The 20,000-nt window shown below is 39.7% G+C and overlaps 1 protein-coding gene across 1 annotated transcript in view; it reads right to left on the bottom strand.

Moving 5' to 3' along the window:
• Positions 1-20,000, bottom strand: part of LOC135200799 (brother of CDO-like) — a 34,425-nt gene that overhangs the window by 5,725 nt on the left and 8,700 nt on the right. The window contains exons 10-12 of the mRNA XM_064229449.1: positions 19,240-19,432; positions 17,521-17,754; positions 13,164-13,290 (exon numbers count right to left, since the gene is read on the bottom strand). Coding sequence (XP_064085519.1) covers positions 13,175-13,290; positions 17,521-17,754; positions 19,240-19,432 — 543 coding nt within the window. The 3' untranslated portion in view covers positions 13,164-13,174. The remainder of the gene's footprint in view (positions 1-13,163; positions 13,291-17,520; positions 17,755-19,239; positions 19,433-20,000) is intronic.

Genomic DNA, 20,000 nt, shown 5'->3' with positions numbered 1-20,000 from the left:
ATGACCAAGTCTGCAGAACTACCAAAGACTTTCAGTTATGCTAGATATAGAGGAGCAGCAGATACGTTGGAGTTTGAAGACGGAACCAGCCGTTTAATGTATAAAGACTCAAGGGTGGTGAGGTAGTTACTGTGGCTTGTACCACCAATAATAGAAAAATGTTTCTTATCAATCCTCTTAAGACTTGCACATTTTTCAACCACAAAGACAAACTGCCGACCTTCATGAGATCCAACATTATTTACAAATTTAAGTGCCCGGGACGTCCCGGTATTTATGTTGGTTCTTGCCGAATGGTTGTTGCAGATGAGATATTGCAGTCACCTTGGGATATAGTTTCAGAACCGGGCAAGGAGAATTCTCTAATATTAGGAACCATGCGTCCATACGCAGGATTCAAGTTGATAAGAAACCATTTTTTCTATTATTGGTGGTACAAGCCACAGTAACTACCTCACCACCCTTGAGTCTATATACATTAAACGGCTGGTTCTGTCTTTAAACTCCAACGTATCTGCTGCCCCTCCATATCTAATATAACTGAAGTCTTGGGTAGGTCTGCAGTCTTGGTCATTCGTTCTTCCTTATCCACTCTAACAGGTTGTTAGGCACTGGGTCTCTCCTTTACTTATGACACATTCTTGTGATAGTTTTTTAAAGTAAAGTTAATTCTTAAGTTTTTTTAATTTTGTTATGTTTTTATTTACATTTTAATGTTATTTATAAATAATTATTTGTAATGAGTATGTTTTATTTTATTTTACAGACTGAAGATGCACTGAGTTATGTGCAAAACGTTTTTGTAATAAACCATGGACTTTTTTTATGTTTGATGGACCCTGCTGATTACCAATATATATATATATATATATATATATATATATATATATATATATATATATATATATATATATATATAAGCGAATCCACAGGAAAATGATAGTCGGAAATCCAAGCGCTTTCGTTTTTACTAAGACATTGTCAAGGAACGAATGAAATACAATTGGAGAGAAAGTTATCAGGTAAACAACAGATCAAATATACTAGATGGTTAATTGTCAAAAGGGTAAAAGTTAAGAAGATAATCCAGGATTATCGGATATCACACGGTCACAAACCAAATCATAGATTTAACCCTAACAGAAACTACAAATTATCTGTACAGTTCAAAACATGTAAAAACTGAATATATCAATTTTGTTGCTTATATTTATCTACAACTTGTTTCACTATGAAGGCATCAAGTTTAAATAAACCAAGACTTAAATTTAGAACATTTCTATTATTTGACTTGATGAGACAAGATTCAATGATATTCCTTTTAACTGTGTCATTACATGGGATTAAGGCTCTTGCTTGACTCCAGTTAGTAGGATGATCTAAATCTCTCATATGTACGAATAATGCATTCGATATTTGCCCAGTTCTCACAGAATATTGGTGCTGTTTGAGACGTTGTGAAAGAGACTTACCGGTCTGTCCGTAATAGACTTTATCATACTTTTTGCAAGGAATTTCATATATGCAGCCTGGAAGATCTTTAAGAGAATTTTTTATTACTTAACTCTTGACATTAATATTACTGAAAACAACATTTATGTTAAAAAGCTTTAAAATTCTAGGAATATCTAAAAACCTTTCATCATAGGGTAATTTTAAAATGTTATGCTTACTAAATTCAAGTTTGTCATTAGTTGAATAAAAAGTTTTTCTAGCTCTTTTCCATGCCACATCTACAAAAGTACTTGGGTATTTAAGTTTCAATGCAATATCATAAATAGATTTAATCTCAGCGTCAATAAACTGCTGGCTACAGACACGTAAAGCCCATAGGAACATCCCAGAAAAAACAGAGAATTTAACATTTTGATGGTGATTGGAGTAGTAATGAACAAAAGAGGCAATGTTAGTTTATTTCCTTAAGACTGAAATAGGTGAAAATAATGTCTATCATTTCTATGGACAGTTACATCAAGAATATTCAAATTACAATTTCTTTCTTCCTCTACAGTAAATTTTATAGAAGGGACTAAATTATTGAGATTAGAACCAGACGGTTTGGTTTCAATCAGACGGTTCCTGTGGATTGGAAGATCGGATGCTGGATTATTGCTACGGAAAACTGAGAAAGGGCTGCAACCTTATATGTATGGTTTAGTCAAGACACACAAAATCAATAACCCTATCAGACCAATCATTAGTTCAGTAGGCTCAGTTACGTATAATTTATCTAAATGGTTTGTAAAAATTTGTACACCTTTGGTAGGAAACATTTCTAACACGAATGTTAAAAACTGTTGATTTTATAAACAAATTGAATAGTTTAAATTTGAATTTTGATTTGTTCCGATAAGTAATACAAACCTTTCGGTCCTTTAACAATAGGAATATACTTTCGGCGTAGCTGGAATTACGGCCGTTGAATCTTGAACAATGTGGCTAGGCAGTAACTACTCCACTTTACTTTTGGCCGCCTTCCGAAGAAGACGTGTGTTTGTGAGCTCCGGCTGACTGGTCGTTGATCTTTTTCCCAGGTGGGATCCTTTTTTTTTTTGTATTTAAATAATTATGCATATACGGTGTTTAATATTAATACTGAACAAAGGTTTGTCCTTGGTTTTTCAATTATAAACAAACCCACTCTTTGTGATAGTCTTTGTAACCGCCCCTCTACTTGTGTTAAGAGCCGGCGGCTAAGGTATGCCAACATATTATTTACATTCTTTCGCCCTTTAATACTGGCTCAGACCTGCATGAGGACGAGATATGTATTTATCGTGAGGATGAGACATGTATTTAACGTAAGTGGTATTGATCCTGTAACGGGACATGTATTCATCCGGAAATTACGCTTTCGCTTGGGAATTACCAAGGGAACTTCAAAGGTTTGTCCATGCTTTGTTGTTATGGTAATTTCTCTTCTTCCTTTCACTTACTATCGGAAGATGGTAGAAGGATGAGAGTGCGGTGTTGATGTTGGGGGATCTCCTCTCACTTCGGAGGGCGGCGCCCTTGGATGTGTTAGGAGTATTCTCATTACTTTAATTTTCTTTTTTCCTTATTTTACAGACTAGTGGTGATTGTGTTTTCAGCAGTATTGGTTGGATGCTCTTCGAATTGGTTATCCTAACCTTGGAATTGTACCTATGACTCGTAGCATGTTGCATACCGATCCTCGAGTGTGTGTACTGATCCCCTGCTGATAATCATTTTCATTATCACTACTACCCGGGAGTGTTGTCACTGGACGAAGCTATCGCGCTGCCCTGTGAGGTTTATCTACTCCTGATTGTAGAAGTCTGGCAGAAGGAGGAATTGAAGAGGAAGAGAGCTCTTCAAGTGTCGTCATCCTCCTCTTCGAGATCATCATATATATATCTTCATGCCTCCTTCCCTTCAATTTTTAAGGCTTTGCCGTAAAAGAGAAGGTGGTCTTCCCCCTAAGAAGTCTCGTCACGGGACTTCTAAGGGTCTGTCTCGCTCCAGTGAGACAGGTGGGTCTTCCGCTGGTCCTCCCGTTCCTTCAGGAATGGGCCAGTCTCTCCTTCCTCAGAAGCAGACAGGGACCATGGAGGTACCGGCCACCGCTGGTATCTCCTCTCCCGGTTCCAAAGGTTCCACCTCCGGACCAGGAACCATCTCGGCCGCCCGATTGCAAGCGTTACCGAGTGTACGGTCACCTATGGGTGAGCGTGCAGCCAGGATCCAGACTGCTGAGTTCGCTCACCGTGTCAGAACCCAGGCACGGAATGGAAGATGGTAGGAGTCGCTCGGGTGACTCTCGCCAGACCGGCGATTGTCCGGTGCCCAGGGTTGACGTGACGTTCCCGCGGGTCCATGCACACAGAGACCGGTGGAGGGGGGCCATCCAGCCTTCTTTTAATTAATCCTTTTCTTTCAGAGACAGCCCCACCCAGATGACAGTCACGTTCGCGCGACCAACCAGTCTCGGGGGGGTGGCAGACGCTTCACCTGCCAGGTAGGAGTTTTTTGTAGCCTCCTCGAGGAAGCGTTCTCTCCACTGCTACTCCCGCAGGTTCCCCTCCGGACAGGTGCAGTTGGGCCGTGTTGCTTCGGCAACTGCCCCAACTCCGTCCTGGATGGCAGACCTGTCAGTTGTCCTGAAGAACTGGCAAAGAGGAAGTCCAGGAAGAAGAGGAAGGTGTTGCCGTCGTCTTCTGCCGCCTCTTCCCCTTCGACTTCCGAGGCCCCCCAGCCGAAGAAGAAGAAGGTAGCCTCCTCCCCCTGCAAGAAGTCTCACTCAGAGACCTCTAAGGGTATGTCCCACTCCGGTGGGACAGTTGGGGCTTCCACTGGCCCTCCTGTTCCTTCGGGAACGGGGCCCGTCTCTCCTTCCGCAAGGAAGAAGATGATGGGGACCAGAGGGGTACCGGCTAACACCGTTACCTCCTCTCCTGGCGCCAGAGGTTCTGCCTCAACGCCAGGTACCGTCTCGGCCTCTCGTTCGCGAGAGGTACCGAGTGTACGGTATCCAGGCACGGAGCAGAAGACTGGTGGGAGTCGCCCAGGTGACTCCCACCAGGCCAGCGATCGCTCTCGTGGCGAGCTGCCGGTACTCAGGCTTGACGCAACAGTCCCAGACCGGCCACAGGCTGAGGCGAGGAAGCGGTCGCCTGGACCAGCCTCAGCTGGTCCAAGTGGTGTGGACGTGCCGTGAGGACAGACCTCGTTCCCACCGCGACAGCAGACTTCTGCGGTCCCTGACTGCCCGCTCCCACTGGGACCAGGCAGAGAGGGGGACTGGCAGCAGCTCTCCTGACGCTTGGGACCGTCGCCGCTGTTCTCGGTCCAGCAGATCAATCGCCACCGCGGGTTGGCGAGCGTCTGCAAGGCCCCCCCCTCCCCAGCACTTGGGTTTTGCCGGTGGGCGAGGGGAGGGGGGAGCTTCAGGTCTACCTCTCCTATCCCTTCAACTTCCTCAGGCTACACCGGGAAGAGCGAGTTGATTGCGAGGGGCGTTCTCCCACCGCGACAGCGGACTCTGCTGGTCCCCTGACTGCCACTCCCAGCGGGACCGGACGGATAGGGGAATCAGCAGCAGCTCTTCTGACGCTCAGGACCATCGCCGCTGCTCTCGGTCTAGCCGCTCTCCCCCGGAGAGCTGCTCAAACAGTGCAGCCCGATCGCAAGCAGCTCTCCTGAAGAGACTGACGCTCCATTCTTGGTCCAGCGTTTCTCCGCTGGTCCAGACTGGCAGCTCAATCGTCACCATGGTTGATTGATGATCGCCTACAGTCCTCCCAGCCTACCGGTTCTGCTGGTAGGCAGGGGAGGAGCTCTCATAACAGCTCCCCTGACATAAGAGACCGACGCTCCATTCCTTGGTCCAGCGCTTCTCCGCAAGAAGACCACTGGTCCAGACCTGCAGCTCGATCGCCACCATGGGTTGGTGATCACCTGCAGTCCTCCCAGCCTACTGGTTCTGCTAGTAGGCAGGGTAGGAGCATCAGGTTCCCCTCAGCTGTCCCTTTAACCTCCTCAGGCTACACCGGGAGGAACGAGGCGAACAGGAGTGACCGTGATGAATGCACTTCTTACAGTCCGGCCACGAGCCTGGTTTGGTCTTGAGACCAACGGATCCTCACTCAAGTGGTTAGAGGAGATTGTGGGGGGCTGGCAAGGATGAATGACACTTCCCAGACTCTCGGAGTGACCATCACTGCCGTTCATGTGATTGTCCGACTGGACCACGCACTCAGAGACTGGGGTGGGCTCCCCCTTCGGTTACGGTGGCGGCAGACGTTTAGCCTACAGTACGAGTTCGTAACCCTCCTCGGGAAAACGTTTTCTCCAGACGGTAACGTTTTCCTAGACTCTGAGCGGCCATCACCGCACGGTGATGGCTGCCCGTACTCGCTTCTCCGACTGCTAGTTTCCGCTGGGAAGGCGAGAGTATCCAATCTTCCTCCCCCATTCCCTCTCTCCCTATGGCTGTGACGGGAAGGGGAGGGATCCTGCAGAGTGTTCTCCGTAGGATTCCATGTCGGGGACTGCTTTCCCAGGGGGACCTTCGGGTCCTACCGGACGCAAGTCCCCGTCGTTGAGGAAGGATCTTGCCCTATCCTCGATTTCTACAGGAATCGGGAGGACCACCACCCGAGAATCGTCTGATGAATTCGGTGGGGGTTTCGCCGAGTGCTTTGAATTCTTCAGAGTTTCTAGCACTCTCCGAGTGTTCTGGTCTTCTACGATCTGCAAACACTTGGGCAAAACCACGGTCCAGAGTGGGCAAGACGAGAATCCCAGATAATTGTTATTATAATAATCGGGAATATCGCCGAATGCTCGAATTCCTGGAATCTCTAGCATTCAAGAGAAGTACTGCTGCTGAAGGAAGAATATCTTGGGAGGGGCTCAGCCTGGATGGACCTGGCGGTCCATCGCCTACCAACCCCGGGATAGAGAAGAACGGGTGTGAACATCCAGTTCGGCTTGAACTATCGTCTTCGGTATCCTGTTCACCATAGAAGTCTTCCTTCGGGAAAACTTCTCCTTCGCTCTCTTCATTAGAGAATGAAGGGTGTCGGCTTCCAGTCCTAATTCTTGTTCCGCGAATGGAAGAGAATTTAGGATGGAGGTCTATGTACAGGAACCTACAAATATACTACGTATATTGCCCTCGCGACATACTTCTGTTTTCAGTTGAATTGTCCGAGGTGTAGGCACATACCGTAGTTAACTCTACAGGTTGTGACTGAGACGAATAGTATCTTCTTAATTGAACTGCAACTCGGGACTGCCCTGCAACCTCCCAGGAGTTACCAGTTTCGATTTTAAGATACTTATGGTATTGTTACAACAACAATACCTCAGCGTTTGCATTCACCGAAATCCGTTTCAATTAAATGCAAATGCTCGAGCGTTTTTATTTATTTATTAATTTTTTGTTTTTGCGCTCGATGGTTCTAGCCAGGTAATCCATTGGAATGGATTACCTGGCAACTCAGGATGATGAGTGAGCGAGAGCTAGCGGTGTATGGGCTGCCTGCCACAGCCCAGTACCAGCTGGCTCTCTGAGATAGCACGGTCGGATTATGTCTCTCTCCTCTGCAATGATTGACTATCGAACCGAATCTCTGCCCGACAATCACAGACTTAGGTCTCTGGTTGGCTGAAATTCTTGCATACATGAATGACCATCTCTTCTGCATCGCCTTGAACATTGCGAGAATTCAGACAGAGATATCTCAATAGACTCGCTATCATCTTTCTGTTTACCACACGGTAACAGAAGTCTGTAGCCTAGTCTCCCGCTGGATCGCACCTGCCACTGCGATAATGCGGAATGATTTCTTCAGACATCTGAGTTTGTTTTCTAAATATATCTCGTATTCGTAGGTGTACAATTGTTCATTTTTCACCCCTAATTGTACACGTATAAGGGAAGACATCGCCTGTTCCCCACCCTGCTAGCTCTACTTCCAAGTATATAGATGTCCTCCCTGGATAAAGCTGGGAAGAAGAAGAGGATTCCGCCCATGAGAAGCAGTTCTTCAGGCAGTACAATCCCTGTGCTTTCATTACTGAAAAGCGCTCCACTTTCATTGCAACTCCGACTTCTCACTGAACAGCAATGAAGTAGAAGTTTAGCGTTTTCAGTCCTTTGTAAATCACAGGGATTAAGCCATCTTCATGGGTTGGTGTCATCTGCGGGACTTTTCTAAGTTCAGAATCTTGAGAGCTACTTCTTTCGATTCGGCTGTGAAGACGTAGGTCGGCTTTCACTTATCACCTTTGTCTTCAACGGCACATAGTGTTGTTTCTCCTTAGTTGAGATTCAACTACTATGAGAACTTCTGTCTTGCCATCAGGGACCTCGGTCTCTAGAAGGCATTTGACTTTCGCCTGTTGGGCACATGCCTTGAGAGAATCATCATCTCGCCTTCCGGCATCGGTGGCAACAGATAGACGATTTGTATGGTCTCTCGGCATAACCCTTCAAAAGGCGAGGGTCACGTGACTACGCCTCGGATGCTTGGACAGCTCGCCTCACACAACCGAACGCAGTCAGCGGGCAGCTGTCGAAGCGTACAAGACCGTCACGAGCTACGCTGTTGACTTTGTATCAGTAGTTCCAGATCAATTATTACTTCATCCTACTAGCGTGTTCTGGTACCCATAACCATAGACACCCACCATGGAGTGTCGGTGTCTTTATCCACCGAGGAGACAAAGAGACTTCGCCGCAGTGGGGTACGAGACCGCGAGAGACTTTGCTGCAGTGGGATACGAGGCCGCAAGACACTTCGCTGCAGTGGGGATACAAGACCGCGAAACACTTCGCTGCAGACGAATAGACCAGTATGGGTACTGGACATCACTCCGAAGAATATGTCGGACAGGAAGATGGATAGGTCATTGCGACCATATCCTTCTTTCTTTTCAGAACTGCCCACAGGTCCTTGGAACTTCATTTCCCTGGCCCGGTGGTGGATGCTTGCAGGATGTGTTTGCTTACTCAGCTCCTTGAGAGGACAAGTTGCATCTCGTCCATGGTGTGCAGTTGTAGAGGTAAGAAGGATGCGAGAGTGACTGGCTCTCCCCCTTCCACGCCTCGTCTCTCCATTCCTCGTCCTTCGGGTTGAGGATAGGACTCAAACTCACACTGGTTGGTCGGACGATTGATGCGTTAAGCCTATACATAAGCATCCTTTTTATATTTCTTATCAGAATCATAGAAGCAGTCCTGCTCCTTCCTTTAGCAAGGGGAGGAAGGAGACTGACAATAATGCAACCCCTTCCCAGAACTTTGCATTAATGTCTCTGATGCCAATATTCTTCACTGCCCTTTTTCGAATGAGTCACGATCCCTCTCATTTCAGAAAGGCCCAGAAGTCTGACTTTTGATCACGCAGCTCCTATGCTCCGATCAAGTTGTCAGAGGCAGCAGGGCACTCCTCCCCACCCTTACGACCAGGAGGAGTAGCCTAGGTGCACAGAACTCCAGTCAGTTCTAGAGGCTCACTCAGATTCCTCCCACCAATCAATGAGTCTTCCTATTGTTAAAGAACCGAAAGGTCCTTTAACAAGGAGCAAATAACAATTTGTCAAAAACTGTATTTTTCCTAACTATACAAACCTGAGGTCCTTTAACAAATATGCCCACCTCATGCCACCACTCAATCTGAACCTGGGCTGAAAGGCAAAGTGGAGTGTTTACATCCGGGCAGGCTAGCCTGCCCCATGGTAGTTACTGCCTAATCAAATTGTTCAAGATTCAACGGCCGTAATTCCAGCTACGCTGAAAGTATATTCCTATTGTTAAAGGACCTCAGGTTTGTATAGTTAGGAAAAATACAATTTTCGACAAATTGTTATTTTAATATGGTTAGTTTTGATATTGTCTCTTTATTTACAAAAGTGCCTGTAGATGATTTACTTAAATATTTGGAGGATGAATTAGAATGTCATGATATTCCCTTAACTGTAGCAAACCTCATTAGTCTCATAAGGTTATGTATCAAAGATGGTAAATTTTTTTTAATGGGGAATTTTTTGTACAAAAGTTTGGCATGGCTATGGGTAATCCCTTATCTCCTGTCCTTAGCAATATTTACATGGAATTTTTTAGATAAAACTCACCAAGAATTTTGCCCCAAAAAGTTATATGGTTTAGGTATGTGGATATTTTCTGTATTTGGCCAGTTCACGAAAATCTCCAGGAATTCCTCAATAATCTAAATAATTTAGTCCCTTCTATAAAATTTACTGTAGAAGGAGAAAGAAATTGTAATTTGAATTTTCTTGATGTAACTGTCCATAGAAATGATAGACATTTCACCTTTTCAGTCTTGGAAATCAACTAACATTGCCTCTTTTGTTCATTACTACTCCAATTACCATCAAAATGTTGAATTCTCTGTTTTTTCTGGGATGTTCCTAAGGGCTTTACGTGTCTGTAGCCCGCAGTTGATTGGTGCTGAGATTAAATCCATTTATGATATTGCATTGAAACTTAAATACCCAAGTACTTTTGTAGATGTGGCATGGAAAAGTGCTAGAAAAACTTTTCATTCAACTAATGACAAACTTGAATTTAGTAAGCATAACATTTTAAAATTACCCTATGATGAAAGGTTTTTAGATATTCCTAGAATTTTAAAGCTTTTTAACATTAATGTTGTTTTCAGTAATATTAATGTCAAGAGTTTAGTAATAAAAAATTCTCCTAAAGATCTTCCAGGCTGCATATATGAAATTCCTTGCAAAAAGTGTGATAAAGTCTATTACGGACAGACCGGTAAGTCTCTTTCACAACGTCTCAAACAGCACCAAAATTCTGTGAGAACTGGACAAATATCGAATGCATTTTTCGTGCATATGAGAGATTTAGATCATCCTATTAACTGGAGTCAAGAGCCTTAATCCCATGTAATGACACAGTTAAAAGGAATATCATTGAATCTTGTTTCATCAAGTCAAATAATGGAAATGTTCTAAATTTAAGTCTTGGTTTATTTAAACTTTATACCTTCATAATGAAAAGAGTTGTAGATAAATATAAGCAACAAAATTAATATGTTCAGTTTTTACATGTTTTGAACTGTGCAGATAATTTGTAGTTTCTGTTAGGGTTAAATCTATGATTTGGTTTGTGACTGTGTGATATACGATAATCCTGGATTATCTTCTTAACTTTTACCCTTTTGACAATTAACCATCTGGTATTTTTGATCTGTTGTTTACCTGATAACTTTCTCTCCAATTGTATTTCATTCGTATCTTGACAATGTCTCAAGATGGCGTTGCTTATAGTCAAACCAATTTACGAGTGGACTCTGAGCCCATTTGCGACGTTGCCAGATCCTACTGACCATTTTAATCCACACCTGGTTTGACCCCTTTAATCGATGGGCAGACGTGGGTCCTGGGGCAGACTAAGATAAAGAGAAAGGGTAGTTTGATTCCCTCGTTATCCCAGATTTGAATGGTCAAAGTATATAATCCTTTAATTTGGTACTGTCCCTCTAAATTGTTTCCTTCGTTATTTTTGTTTTGTAAACCAATTTCATGCAGCAGTTTACGAAATGATTCTTTGTAACCACCAAACCCAATATTTTCCTTCACTTGTAAAACTTCGTCATCTTCTGAATTTCTTTCCTTGCATAAAAAGCCAATACAGTTCGCCGTATAACGCATCGATCGAAATCGTCTACATTTGTTACAGTTTTTTATCTTTTCCTTTTCTTTTCCCTAAAAACCAGCTCTCTAAATTTTTCTTCCGTTTCTTTAGCTTCCTTACAAATCTGATGAAAGTTGCTTTTGATATCTTTGTTGCATCTGCTAGATTGATTCCAAACTTTGAAATTTCATTTTCTTTTTCCCATTTAAAAAACTTGTACACGTATACCAATTCGCGTTCTTCAGGACGAAGGACACGCCGCGGGGAGCTCTCCATGGTGTTTACGGAAGCTTGCTGTGCGAGACAATGAATACGGAAGATTATCTCGACCCATTTTATACGATTTGACCAAGGGTCTCAGTGATCTGACCCAAGTGAAGAAGTGGCACAAAGTACGCCAGATCTCCAAGTTTGTCATTTTTCTTCCCTTCTCTTAGTGAAGCGAAGGTAGCCGGGTTAAGGAGAATTGGCAGAGCTGGAAATGGTCTTAGAGTCCTCTCATAAAATGGTTTGACTTTAGTAAAGACGAAAGCACTTGTATTTCTGACTATCATTTTCCTGTGGTATTTACTTATTTAATGAAGTCACGTGCATCTACTGTGATTTTTTATATATATATATATATATATATATATATATATATATATATATAGTATATATGTATATATGTATATATATATGATATATATGTATATATAAGTCATATCACATTTCCGTGATTCATATACATATATCGAGCTACAATGTCCTTTAATATCTAATTCGCTCTACCTCGGAATTAATATATTTTCATATATGCTCTCGCGGTGGTGTAGTAGGATAAAGCTTCACTGACGTTCCTGGATTTGTAAGGATCCATGGGTTCGCGCCCTGGTCAAGGCAAGTCTATTATCGAGAAAAAATTCCCCTTCGGTTAAGCATATATGAAAATATATTAATTCCGAGGTAGAGCGAATTAGATATTAAAGGACATTGTAGCTCGATATATATGTATACTATATATATTATATATATTGTAGTAAATATATAGTATATTATATATACAATTACTATTATTATAGATTATATATAATAATATATATATCATATACACATACAATACATTACAGTAGAACCCCTGCTTATTTCACAGTTCAGCACCCACGGATTCATACTACTTTGAAATGAAGTCTTTCCAGATAGTACTGTGATGTGAAATCCTAATAAGTATTTTTTGTCTTGTATTATGAAGCACATTCTCAATTAGAAAGTTCATGGTAAACAAAGGACTTACTGAACCACGAACTCAAACTGACAAGGTCAGAATTACTATTGTATTGAAAATATCTTCATTGAACATTTCCCTTTTTTATTCATTTCATAGATTTCTCATATTCCTGACATTTTTCTCAGCTGTGCTTTTATCTACAACCGAAAGTAGTCATGATTTGCAAACATAAGTCATTTTATCATTTTTTCATCAAACATCCAGTTACCCTCTTTTTATTTTAAGTAAAGTAAGGGCTGGTTCTCAGCTCAAAATAAGTAAATCTCCCCTGCAATTTTCACAATTGGTATACTGTATTTATTTTTTGTTAGTTTTGTTTGTTTTTCTGGCCAGTACATAAATAAAAATTGAATGGAAGTTAAAATGGTTATATGTACTTAAGAAAAAAATAGCTTACTTTTACAAATCCTTGAGGAAGAGCAAATAGAAAAAATACAAATACAATTAGAGATGTCATAAATTAATATATAGATTGAAGGCTCAAAATATGCAAATAATTTTTGAAACTGTTTGCTTAATGGAGATAACATAAAGATAATATTTGAAACTACGGTTATTTTCTCATCAAAACTGGATGGCTTGTAAAGTACTGTTACTGTAAGATATATTAGTAATTTTTTTGTATTGAAATAAGAATCTATAGATAGTTTAAGTAAATGAAACCTCATAGAAATTTATATACTTGAGCATGGTAGACTACTTAATGTGAATGATGTTCTGATCCAAAAAATACTTCACTCTGATTCAACTTACCTCATAGCAAATTAAAAGAAAAAAGATGATAAACTTATGGCTGTCACTAACGCAACCATCTGAGCTCGCTTTTCTCTTGGGGTTAAACTGAAGGTTTCCGAGGTACTGTCTGACACCGACGCTTTTTCTGTCATAAAAGTATCTTTTTAGTGGTTAATAAGGAAAGAAAAAGAAGAAAAGATTATCCATGCCAGTTGTAATTCATATTACTGTACTTTATTCATAAAAATTTGATTATAGATATTTCTGTTATGTTTTGCCAAGAGAAAAGGTAAGAATTGCAATCTTAGGTAAAAGTTGTGTCAAAAATGATATATATTGAAACTTCTTAACAATGATAAATATAATAAATGTTAGTGAACCTTTTAAGTTTTTGACATTACAAGATTTTGAATTCATATCATTACAAATAAAAGCTTAAAACTGGTGGATTGGTATGAAAACAATAGAAAAAATGCAGTGCCACATACAAATACTGTAAATAATAATTTGTTGTCTTACCTTGTCTGTACATGATCCATCAAAGGCTTTTTAACCAATTAATATGAGTAGTAGAATAATATTTTTAAAAAGTATCAAAAGGTTATCCGTGTTCATATCAACTCTGCAGTTTTTAGGAAAATTAATTTTTCTTTTGTTGTAATTCAGCTTGCTATATGGATTTGATTCATCAAAAATATGTAATAACAAATACCAATTAACTGTTACACTGTACTACTAGGCTAGTAAACGAAGGAATTAATACTAATAAGATTTTCTGGTCACATAAAAAGTCCAGTATTAAATTGTATGATTTAGATTTCAAACAGTGTTAATTTTTATTTTATACAGAAAATATTATCAGCAACTGTTCATGGAGAAAATATGACAATTACTTTTTTTGTTTTATCAGATAAGGTTTATATTTAATATACCATATGTAATATTGATATAAGGTAGTAAAACAATTGTACAATACTTGTTATGGAATCGTTGTATTATTAAAGGATTTGGAAGCTTTGAAAAATCAGATTCATCTTCTTACACTAAATGTTTAGGTTTTAATGTTCAGCATTTCATTTTTAAGATGAAATTTTGAATAGTATTTTAGAATAAAGAAATTCGTAAGTTTATTTGTATAAAAACTTTGTGGTTCTGCACAATAAGTATGTCAGTGAAAAGTACTAGACTATGCCAGAATGCCTTATGGCTATTGAGGCTAGTTATTGCTCACAACTTTGATGTTATTTTATTAAGTATGTTAAAAATTACATCAATGTCTTGAACAAATAGCCAAAAAATGCCAACTGGTAGTTACAGCTGAAAGACAGCGGTTCTACCAGAGATTAGTTGCTTAACTTTTGGAGATGAACTGACTGAAACTGTGTGCCACATACAGGGATGCCTGATGAGCATCTGACCAGTCCCATTTTTTTTTTTCTTATTGTTATTCCGTTTTGTAGTCAAACTGTTGCTTCAAGTTGTATTTTTATTTTGACCAAATATTTTTGTTTCATCATTAAAAGTCATTGCATTAACATTGTTGGTGCTCATAGACAAAAGCCTCTCAAGTTTTTTTTTTCTTAGTGAACTTGGCATGTCTTTGGTAAAAGTTCATTAAAAAATCTGAGTTAGAATCTTCATTTTTTAAAATCTTATTCAGTCGTCAAGTTTTTCTTGTCAAAGAACAAATCCTTTGAGCTGGTTAAACAACTAGAGATGAAATTTGGTCAGTAATTTGGTTGAATTGCTTTTTAGTCATCATCATCATCAGTCAATGCTGTTGCACCTCCTGGCTTGCAGTTTGCATGCAGAGGAAGAGCAAGGCTCAGTTCAGCAAAGCAACTTGTCTTGAGTTTTTTTAAATGGTACTTTTTAGGCACAGAAGTCAGTCTTCTCTAGTGACGATCTATCATCCCAAATCCCTCTTGTCACATTCCTGAAGGCAATGAAGGGTTGCTAAAAATAGTAAAGCATAAATATTTGCAAAAAAAATATCTCATTTGTGAAATCAAGGGGCTTCTTAGGAATAAAATTCTAGCAGGGGTCGTAAGCATGTAGAAAAACTTTTTGGCTCTGGAAACGTTTAGTGGTCATCCAAGGGTATTTCTCAGCTTTATGGTATTAACGTCAATGATGTGCTGGAATTTCTTTTATATTCACAGCTACTTATCCTGGTGCTTTGCCACTTATATGTACTTGTACAGTCAGGAGTCCTGAAGAAGTTCTTGAGACTCGTTTACCCCCACAGCCGATCATCTTATTTTTTAAGAAGGATGGCTTCATGATTAACCATTGCAGTCTTCATTTTACCTTTTAAGACCGTTTTGCTGATAAGGAGGTGTAACAGAGTTTATACTAACTACATGCCAAAGAATAAATTTCACAGATCTATTACGAGTTCTATGTATCTTATGTCAGCGTCCAAGTTTGGAGTGATAACATTACGTACTAATGTTTCATGGTTCTTTGGACTAAGAATTGAGATGATGTCAGTAAACTTTGTTTTTTCCTCTGAGAAAGGAAACCACTGTAGTGAAACTTTATAGAATGTCTACTTCAATTATACAAACACACCAGCAGTGTGAAAGTATGTTACAACTTTGGGTTATTCTTCTCTCAAGATTGACCCTGTCCATTCAACAGATAATCAGTTTTATGTTAAACATAGCAGAGTCCCTATTTACAAAATTTACAAGCTGGTACTGGCAAAGTTTAGGTCACAACTGATCAATGCCCTGGCACACACACACACTGTCAAAGAACGAGACTTCATGATGCCACATGAGAAAGTGGACTTCCTATTGAATAAATGAAAGCCTTGGCTATCCATGGAGTGAATGAAGAAAGGACCTTTCTGTTGTGCTTTGTTTTTTTATTTCCTTGCCTTGCTACTATGGCCCCTCAAGCAAGTGGTACATCAATATGCTCTTATTGACAATGTTTACATGTCTGTTGAAAATGTAGCTGGTGATGTTCCACAAATTAGACTTTCATTCCCACAACAATGTCAATCGGGCACATCAAGTCAGTCATTCATTGAGGGAGACCCACCATTCTACCCCACAGACAGAATAGTAGATTCTCTGTCAGAATATTATTTATGGTATTCTGTAGGAACCTTAGGTCTGGGTTTGCATGTAGCTTTAATATCATATTTTCTGAAGATGTAGCACATCTGAGCCACCAACAAAAGAAGGTTGGGTCAAATGTTTGGTCAGCAGTTCTTGGGCAATCTTTGTAGATGATGTGTAAAGGTTTGATCAGTCCAGTTCAGAGATGACTCAGTGAATTCCCTTTTGTGATATCCCGGCTGAGAGCTCTAGTAATGCTTTAGAGATTTTGCAGTTTTTTTTTAATTTTATTTAAAAGGTGTGTGGTTGCTTTCAAATTCCCCTCTAGAGAAAGCTGATGAGGTCGACTGTGCTAAAAATCACTACCAGCACTCAAGTCCCTCATTCCTAACTTCTTGCTTAGTGAGAACTCCTTTGCCTGTTCAATTCACAGATATTATTTTGGGATGAGACTGCAGCCTCATGCCTCTCTCTATCCTTAAGAGCAACTCACCTCAATCAGCTACCCTTCAGGTACCTATATCACTATGCTTACGTTCTATGATGAACTAAAATATTTCCTTTCATGCCTTCAAAGTATTAAAGGCCTACAACCTAGCTATTCTTGAAAAATTAGCCATTCCCAGAATAGGGAATAATAAGAACTCCAACCTAATGTACATACCGTATCTTTACTGTGTTTACTGTTTTGATTCATAGAGTGATCTATCTACATTATTATTCTTTTTAAGAGGAATAGTACTTGTCACTGTTTATCTTCCTAATTTCATGGTTGGATTGCATGTTGTTTTGAGTAATGATCATTATGAATGTGTTTTGTACAATTAATGTTTCCTTGCTTTGTTCGGCCTAAAATATATACTGCAAATTATTCCAGTAAACCTTGGCTGGCTGTTGGGCAATATAATTTACAGATAGCATCACTCAATATATTTACTATTTGTTGACTTGAGTTCTACTCTTGAGAACTTTTTTTTTTTGAAGACAGTAGTTCTGTCTGGAAAATTACACCGCCTGCCATATGAAAGGCAAATAATGTTGAAGTTCATCTTTATACTTACCCAACCTACTATGCATTCTGCAATACAATAACATTAAATACTCTACCATTTTTTGTTCTTTACTAATGAGGACAATTATGAACAAAAGTGACTTTTAACAAACCAATTCCCTTTTGAGAGGTCTTTTGAAGGGAAAGATCTGAATTGAGTCATAGATGCTATAGCAACCGTAGCCTTTGAATCACATGTTGCAGGATATGGATATTTTTCTTTCTTTTCACTTATCAGTAGATGTGTGGCTACCTGCTGGTGGGATTTCATTTCCCTTGAAGATTTCTTGGAATATTTCCTCCATTTCTGTCAGGTTGTCGGTGGGACTGATGATAGGTGACTGGGCCGTAACAATGTCCACTTCAGGGAGAGGCGGGGCTTGCGACTCTATGACTCCACCCACCTCTGAAACTACGTCTTGGTATTGGTCGGTGTTGGGTATTACCTCCTCCTCATGGAGAAGGTCATCAGGAGGGTCTGTGCCAACTAGGAAACAAAGGATTCATGCGATACACAAAACTGAAAGATGTGCAGGATGTGTGTGCATGCACACAAATTTTTCGGAGGTTTTGGTCGACGTCGAAGGGCTTCGTTATTCAAGACATTTAATGATGATATTTAGGCCTATGCATGATCATGTGGTACCATACAAACAAATCTCAGTGGTGAAACAAAAGACCATAATTTTTCATGCAGTCATTGAAAGCAGCTCTACATAAAATTATAAACATCTAAGGCAAAGTTCCAAATAGTTGAACTTGCATCACACTACAGTACTCGTCATGGTCTGTTTTCATTATTGAAGGGGAGTGCACTGACTAATATCCTATAATTCAAGTTTGTAAGAAGAGTTATTTTCCAAAATTAATACTGTATAGGAACTACAAATGATTGTAAGGTAATTTTGCCTGTAATTGGGAACTACAAAAGAGAGATATAATATGAATATTGCTTCATGCTACATCTGGGAACACTATGGAAGCTTTTTGATGTTTTTGTGAAGATGCAGTGCTAGGGAAACATACAGGGATTTCTGAATGCACAACGTGCTCTCACAGACAGACAGGCATACTTACATACATACAGACACATACACACGAGTTTGAAGTACCGAGATACAAGTAATGATGGACTAGTTGTTTAAAATTTGTGAAATTAGAATTAAACAAGGTGACAAATATCCAATGACATAACTTCTAATGCTTGAACAATGATGGTCCCTTTGCGACTGTACCTCCTTTAAGTTTTAGATAGAATGCCCACAGAAAATAATTATGTTCTAAGTGAGATGGATTAAACCTAATCTAAAGGAAGGAAGTGGATTATTTGTAACCTAAGGTTGTCTAAGAAGTTTTAAATGCCGTTCTTGTGCACTTATGATCCTATGTGCTTGGGTGTAGATATGTAAAACCTTTTTCTCGTGAGTATGCGTAGTGCTAAATAGGTTCACAGCATGTACTGTAAATGTACATGTAATATTTTCCTCATGAAACTTACAATTGCATGCTACTGAATAACATGAGACACAACTGCAGACATATGGAATTACATAGTCAAAATGTCATTGATGACAAAGAATTTAATGCTTTCGATATCTGTTAAGTTTGCAGATTTTACATTACAGATTGTTTAAAATTTTGCAGTAGATACAAGTGATTATGTATAGCAAGCAAGATACACACTGAATACAAAGGCAATTTTAATTGGAGCAAATCTTCATCACTGACCAGTTATGGAAAAGTAAAGCCAGAATTAAAATAATATTTAAGCACTCAGAGAGCCATATAAGCCAAATCTCTCTTATTAGATTGCTGGTAAGGTGATTCAATTTAATGACTGACCCATTAGTAATACAGTACACAGAATACTTTTTATTAAGTGATGCATGTCGATTACTTGTTGGAATTTGCCTAAAAGAAATTTTGATAACATTTTTATACCTCTTCATTTCTGGCTACTTGGAAATCTCACCTGGATCAAGCGTTGTGAAAGCAAAAGTTTCATTAATGTCACTGGAACCAAATTCATTCCTTGCTGAAATCTGGACGTAATATGATGCTCCAGCTTCAAGCTCTGTGAATGTGTGTTCCTTGGAATGGTACATGGATGATGATGATGTTCCTGGAACCGTGAAGTTTACCCACTTTTCATCAGAATCTGTCTCCTGCAGCATCGGGAAAGAAAAAGGAAAGGAGACGAAAAGATCTTATATGAAAATGTGTCAAAGACTGTATACCATGATCCTGAAAAAGCAGACCAGTCTATGTTCTTTGAAATTAAAGACAGGTCATTTGATACTGATTCAACCTACAACATATGGATATCTTAGTTCTCATATCTTTAATGGCATAAAGTATACTAAGCCATTTCAAAATTCTCCTGAAATAGTCCACTACTAAAACTAGTCTAAGTGGTAATGCAACTGGCATTTCAGATAAAGCACAGTGAATGATAACTGTCTTTATTTGTTAGAATCTCAAAGCAAACTAAAATATAGTAGAGATTGCTGTTATCATTTTTGGCTATGCTATTATGGTTACTTTTGAATCTATCCATGCACAGTACTCTCAATTCATTTTGTCAATCAGCATTAAGAATCAAGTAAAGATAGAGTGCATGCAGATAAATTGATATTTTTTAGATGTATTTAATTAAATGTTCTTCAGTCATTAATAGCCTGCCAGTATGCTTATGTGATTCTCAACATAAGCAAGAAAGTTTTTCCTCAAAAC

The sequence above is a fragment of the Macrobrachium nipponense genome, chromosome 27 (assembly GCF_015104395.2).
Source record: "Macrobrachium nipponense isolate FS-2020 chromosome 27, ASM1510439v2, whole genome shotgun sequence".
In the NCBI taxonomy this organism is placed as follows: Eukaryota; Metazoa; Arthropoda; class Malacostraca; order Decapoda; family Palaemonidae; genus Macrobrachium; species Macrobrachium nipponense.
The sequence above is the reverse complement of the archived record's forward strand: the minus strand, read 5'-3'. Positions and strand labels throughout refer to the sequence as shown.